At 45.5% G+C, this 6,191-nt stretch overlaps 1 protein-coding gene across 8 annotated transcripts in view; it reads left to right on the top strand.

Annotated features, from left to right (window-relative positions):
• The window catches only part of POLA1 (DNA polymerase alpha 1, catalytic subunit), a 316,077-nt gene extending 310,456 nt beyond the window's left edge, over positions 1-5,621 (top strand). For all 8 annotated transcript variants that reach the window (XM_008989090.5, XM_078363411.1, XM_017968391.4 and 5 more), the window contains one exon: positions 4,307-5,621. In XM_008989090.5, coding sequence (XP_008987338.2) covers positions 4,307-4,452 — 146 coding nt within the window. In that variant the 3' untranslated portion in view covers positions 4,453-5,621. The remainder of the gene's footprint in view (positions 1-4,306) is intronic.
• The last annotated feature ends 570 nt before the right edge of the window (positions 5,622-6,191 follow it).

Raw genomic sequence — 6,191 nt, forward strand, 5'->3', positions numbered from 1 at the left:
CTAGGCTGCAGCAAGCCTGTGTTTATTGAACATGAACCAGACCAATGGTGGAGAGAATTATAATCACACTTCTAAATACTTGTCAGATCAGCCTACAGCCTAGTAGAGCACTTGAACTGAACCATGGATATTTTATTCTTCTTGAAGGCTATATTTTGGTATCAACAAAAAAGAAAGAAAACTGAAGATAATTATTTCTAAGTAGGAATGGAACTGGATAGTGGACTAACAGACTCTTCAAGCCTTCAGAAATATTTTAGCATCTAAGATGTGATTTAATGTGTGAGAATGGTCCTCTAGGCGCTCACTGGCTGATCAATAAACACATTGCTCACTGTGTGTGCCTGGCACTGTGCCTTGTAAATTTCTTTTTCTAAGTAAGAATTGACTCAAAGGGCCGGCTGCGGTGGCTCAAGCCTGTAATCCCAACACTGGGAGGCCGAGGCGGGTGGATCACGAGGTCAACAGATCGAGACCATCCTGGTCAACATGGTGAAACCCTGTCTCTACTAAAAATTACAAAAAATTAGCTGGGCACAGTGGTGCGTGCCTGTAATCCCAGCTACTCAGGAGGCTGAGGCAGGAGAATTGCCTGAACCCAGGGGGCGGAGGTTGCGGTGAGCCGAGATTGCGCCATTGCACTCCAGCCTGGGTAACAAGAGCGAAACTCCGTCTCAAAAAAAAAAGAATTGACTCAAAGATGATTTCTTTTTATTTCTTACTTTGAGAAATGTTTATATACTTGCCATTTGATTCAGGGCCCCAAATGTCTTTGTCTTTAAAATATGGATGCCACTTGAGATCTTTCAGGTACTGTGCATAGCCAGAGGCTCAGTTCTACTGATCGATATTCAGGAGAAATGCAGGCCAGAGGCTCCAGCAGTTCTTTGTAGGTCAGATGGCTCTACGTGTAGAGGGGTGCAGTTTTCTTTCAAATTTTTCTAAAGCTTCCTGCATTCCACCCCTTACTGCAAAGCTCACGTTGCATTGAGGGAGGGAGGCTATGGATTGGAAAAGGTGGGAGAGCTGAGAACTGTATGGTGGGAAGCCATGCAATTAAAAAACTGACTGAAATTATTACCTGATTTCATAATTGACAGAATATTTAATTCAGATATAGTAAATTGACACACCTCTACACAGAGACAATTATGACTGACTGTATAACACCTGACAGAATCAATTATAACTGACTGTTGTTTGATACCTTTGCACGGAAATAAATGAAACAGACATTCAGAACAGAGACGGCTGCTGCCTGTGTGCCTAAGCCTGCCTTAATTAAAATAAAATAACCAGTAGGCGATGTTAAAATGTCTTTGCCTCGTGGTTTCTAGTTCAGTGTCTTTCTTTAGTCCAAAAAGGGTTTTATAGAGTAAAGCTGAAAAGAGATTTTTGGTTTACTGACATGGAGCTAAAATATATGAGGTAGAGATAGTTTCCATAGATGGGAGAATACTCCATTATTTTAATAGAGCTAGCATTTTATTTGATCAGTTGACTTCTATATAAAAGATTTAAGAAAGATCAACCTGCAGATGACAGTCTAGTTCATCCCATATAGGAAAAAATGGAACTTTCATTATTTTGAGGTTTTAGATTCTAATCAATAGAAATCAACTTTTAAATAAGCAGTTCATTTTGTCATCTGATAAAATACTTTGTGAATAATTAATATCTAGGCAACCTTTTTTTTCCTATCGTTTTCATAGGGGTTAGGGACAGAAGATTTTTGGTAATTAGTATATAACCACAAGGAATCAGTAAATAAGCTTTACATACACATTCCTCAAATGTTATTAGCAAGAAAAGTTTAAATAGGAGATGAGCTTTGCTGGTGTGTCAAGATGAGTGATTTCTGGGTGATACTTCAAGCCATCAGAGTGTATTTCAGTGACGCACTTGTGTGTAGGAAGACTGTTTCCTCCCAGATCTCAACGAAGTTTGGCTTTGTGGTGCTGGTGGCGGAGACAGCAGTAAGCAGGGCCAGTGGCATTTCTGGACAGGGATGGGATGGCTGTAGATCTTCTCTGTCTCTTGCCCGATGGCCTGGTGGAATCTCATAACAGTTGTTGGGTGCCTGACCTGCAGCACCTGAGGTGATGGTGTCATCACTGGTAAGCTGACTCTCAAAACCAAAGCAGGGGAAAGAATCTGGGTTTTACTGGCCACATTAACTGGCTTCCACTATTTAACACCTGTATTTTCCCCTGAATTCTAAAGTGGTGGGTGTAGTATTGACAGAAACAGGGTAACAGTTTAATGTGAAGCCTAACGTGGGTGGCCCAGGTGCCTACAGGAGGAGGAGAAAAGCCAGGAAAAAGGGTGACTCCTTCCCCCTTAGCCCCTGCCACTGTGGCGGCCTGTGGCAGCTAGTCCAGTTCTGTTTCCTAGAAGACCTTCCATATGTTATTGATTAAATTCTCATTGGGGAAGCAAGTGGGAGCTTTTATCTGCATCTCTAACTGTCGTGGAATGGTGCCTTGGCCGTATTGACCGGCTATGGGATACGCTGGCGGTCACAGTTGTCTTTTACGAGGAAGAGCACCGAGTGACGGTGGTTGTCATTCTAGCTCTGCTGTGTGGCAGCGTAAATAGTCCCCTTTCTAACCAACCTGGTGGGAAAAGTCAATATCCCATCAGCAGAGGAGGTAAACACATCAGGAGCTGTGTCCTCTCTTTTCCTCCCCTGCTCCGTATTACTGCAGCTCTTTAAATGTGCTCTCCCCAGTCATCAGATGCATTTGTGTCATTCACATGCACGGGGTTGCTGGCCTGCTGCTCTGGCCTGCAGGGAGGCAGCCGACACCGGTTGGGGCCATTGTTGTATATTCCCAGACTCGGATAATTAGAACTTTCAAATTGTCTTTCTGTTGCGGTCCCCCTCTCTTTTTCACCCCCTTTTGGGCATTTAAATTCTCTGTAAAACCTGTGGTGGTTCTTTAAAGGACAATTTATGTAATTCAGAAAAGGTTGTAGAGAAGAAATACGAATGTATAGCCAAGAAACAAAAATCTGGAGTCTGAGTTATCGTTTTCTGGGTGTTTTGTGGACTTGAGTGTTGCTGTTGTTGGAGGTTTGCTTTCTGTGAGTGGCGCGCTCTCCCCTCTGTGTTTCCTTCCTGGCTGGTTCCTATCGGGAGGTGCTGGACAGCCTTGCTGCTCCCAGGCCTTTGGCACAGGGCAGCATCTTGTGGGGACAGAGGCCTCACCTCAGGATCAGCTGATGTCTGAGGCCTGTGCATTTCTATGTGGGAGTAGAGATACAGTGGCAGGGGAGTGGGCAGAAGTGAGCCTCTCCTCAGGTGCGGGCTGGGGTTCTAGCTACTTGGGTTTGCATGTCTACAACCCTGATGACCCACTGTGTAACCTTGGGTAAGTGACTTAACCTCCCATTTTCCACAGCCATCAAATGGGGATTAGGAAATAAAAAGAAAGAAAAAGACAGCCTCTCCAAACACCTTACCAGGTTCCTGAACAAACAGTGTCATCCCCCAGGTGACCACCCTCTTCACCCAAAAGATCAGACCTGAGCATCACAGCCCCACTGCTCCTTTAAAAGAACACCATGTGGAAGTAGCAGGCTCTGGGAAGGGAAAGGAGGGATCTTTCCTCTGGCTGGTAGCACCCCGCTCACAAGGGCAAGGCCAGGGATGACTGGGTTGAAGGAGCAGGAGAGCAGGACAGAAGCGCTGCATACCCTGACCTCACACAGTGTGGACAAAGAAGAGCAAAGAAAATTTGGCCATGGATAGGCAGGTGCTCTCGGGCCGCTCATCCCTCACCTCTTTCTGTGAGGGAGGTTTTGTTTAGCAGAGGGACATGGGCCGGAGGGACCAGAGGAAGCTGACTAGGCCCAGCTGATCTGGAAAGTTGTGGCTGGAAGGCACCAGAGGCCATAGCTACCTTTGGGACTAGGTATTTCCTGCCACGTCCAGACTTCACAAGCAGTTGCATGCATGTGCTCGCAGCACCCGTGAAAGGGGTGTCTGTGAGTGGAGCTTACCTTGTCTGCTGCACATGAGCGTGCACCTGCAGTTCACATCAGTAGAGGGTGGCCCCGTCCCGCACTGTGCTGAGTCAGCTAGGTGCTGAGAGGCAGACAGGCAGGGGAAAGAAAGAAGGGCTTTCACAGAGGAATGGTGGTCAGGGGGTGCATCGGACTGGCCCCAGGGGTAGAACCAAGATAGGATGGTGGAGCTACAAACAGAATCACATCCCTTTCCTGGTGGAATACTGAATGGTCTTTAAAGAGACTACCTGAGGCTTCTAATCTCTGTTTCTCTCTCTCTCTTTTTTTTTTATAGATAAATTGAAGAAGCAAATTTTTACCCCCAAAGTTATGCAGGAGTACAGAAAACTCAAGAACACAGCAGAGCAGTTCTTGTCCCGAAGTGGCTACTCTGAAGTGAACCTGAGCAAACTCTTTGCTGGTTGTGCTGTGAAGTCCTAAGGGAATCCCAGGAGTAACCAAGGAGGGGTAGTTGAAAAATCCCAGCTTCCTCTGTGCCTCCACTCTGGCCCTGACTGCTCCTCCAGCATCTGTTTCTCCCTTGGGACTCTGTCTCGTGTGTGTGTGTGTGTGTGTGTGTGTGTGTGTGTGTGTGTGTGTGTGTGAATGTAGACCAGGAAGGGGAACTGCAAAAATGTTTAGTCTAGCGTTCCTAAGCATCCTAGAAGCTCCTGTCTTCATATTAAGATATACTGCTTTAAAACACAACTCCAGAGCCCCTCCTCAAGCACCTGAACACCCAGTTTGCTACTTGGATTGAGCGTAGCTGGAATAGAAGTGACCCCAGGCTTCGCCCCAGGGCCTTTAGCCTAGGTCCCCTCCCCAGAAAGAGAGGTTCTCAGAGCCTGACTGAAGAGCTGATGTTTTGCCTTTTCAGGTACCAATTAAAATCAGTCTAAATCTAAACGCTTCTCCAGCCATCCAGGAGTGGCTGTCCTTTGAAGTCTGGTCTTTTTTTTTTTTTTTTGTATTTTTAGTAGAGATGGGGTTTCACCATGTTGGCCAGGATGGTCTTGATTTCTTGACCTTGTGATCTGCCCACCTCCGCCTCCCAAAGTGCTGAGATTACAAGCGTGAGCCACCGCACCTGGCCTCAGTCTGGTCTTTTATATAGGTAACTGAGGGGGAAATTTAGAAGCCTTGCACTCACTAAATAGATTAAATAGAGCAGACTTGTTTATTGAATTGCTCCAAAGTCCAGCAGACACACACTGAGCAGGTGGTTTATGCTCACATTCCCTTTTTGCCCCTTAAATAGAAAGTGCATTGAAAATACTGTGATACTCTAACAATTCATTAACGTGTAAGGATTGGGGTGAGGATCACTGTGTTGTATTCAGAAAAATTGGTGGTGGCGGGGGGATGCTTGATTTGCTCTGGTGCTTGCTATTTTTTTCTCATTTCTTCAGAATGGGACCCTCTGTGGCAGCAGCAAAATGTATTTCAGTATGGCGGTCTTTGCTCTCTTACATTATTGGTAAGATTATACTAACAAATGTTTCCCCTTGTACAACTATGCTGTGTTTTTAAAAAATGTTGACCTGTGTGTTTTTATAAAAGAAAAAGTGTGTTGTGCCTTAAACATAAAAATAAAGTTTTCTAAAGGGAAAGCAGTTGTGGTGAATCCTTACCAGGTCCAAAGAGTTGACTACAGGGGTAGCGAGGAGTAAAATATGACTAGGGCCAGTTGCTGTGGCACACACCTGCAGTCCCAGCTACTCGGGAGGTAGAGGCAGGAGGATGGCTTGAGCCCGGGAGTTCAAAGCCAGCCAGAGAAACAGAGTGAGACCCCTAAATATGTACACACGTACATACATATATATATAACTAGAAGCCATCCCCCTTTCAAACCTCAGCCCAGTTTCTTCATTGCCACCTCTATCAGAACCCAACTTAGGAGTGCACAGCATGATATTTGGTGGAATGTTCTGAGAAGCATTCAGAATTTCTGTGACCTTAAGTCATTTAAGAGAGGAAGTACGGTTTATCATGTGCTTTGCTGACTTAGCTACAGAGAGCCAAGCCAAGAGCCCAGCAGCATGTCTTTTTGAAGAGCAAGGTCTAGGGCTCCTGGAAGAAAAGCACCCCCAAGAGAGGTCCCCTCTAGTGAAGGAATACTGACAGGTTAAACAGTGGAGGTGAAGCTGCCTTTTATGTTGCTTTTTCTTTGTATTTCTCTT

Source organism: Callithrix jacchus, chromosome X, assembly GCF_049354715.1.
Source record: "Callithrix jacchus isolate 240 chromosome X, calJac240_pri, whole genome shotgun sequence".
Taxonomy (NCBI): domain Eukaryota; kingdom Metazoa; phylum Chordata; class Mammalia; order Primates; family Cebidae; genus Callithrix; species Callithrix jacchus.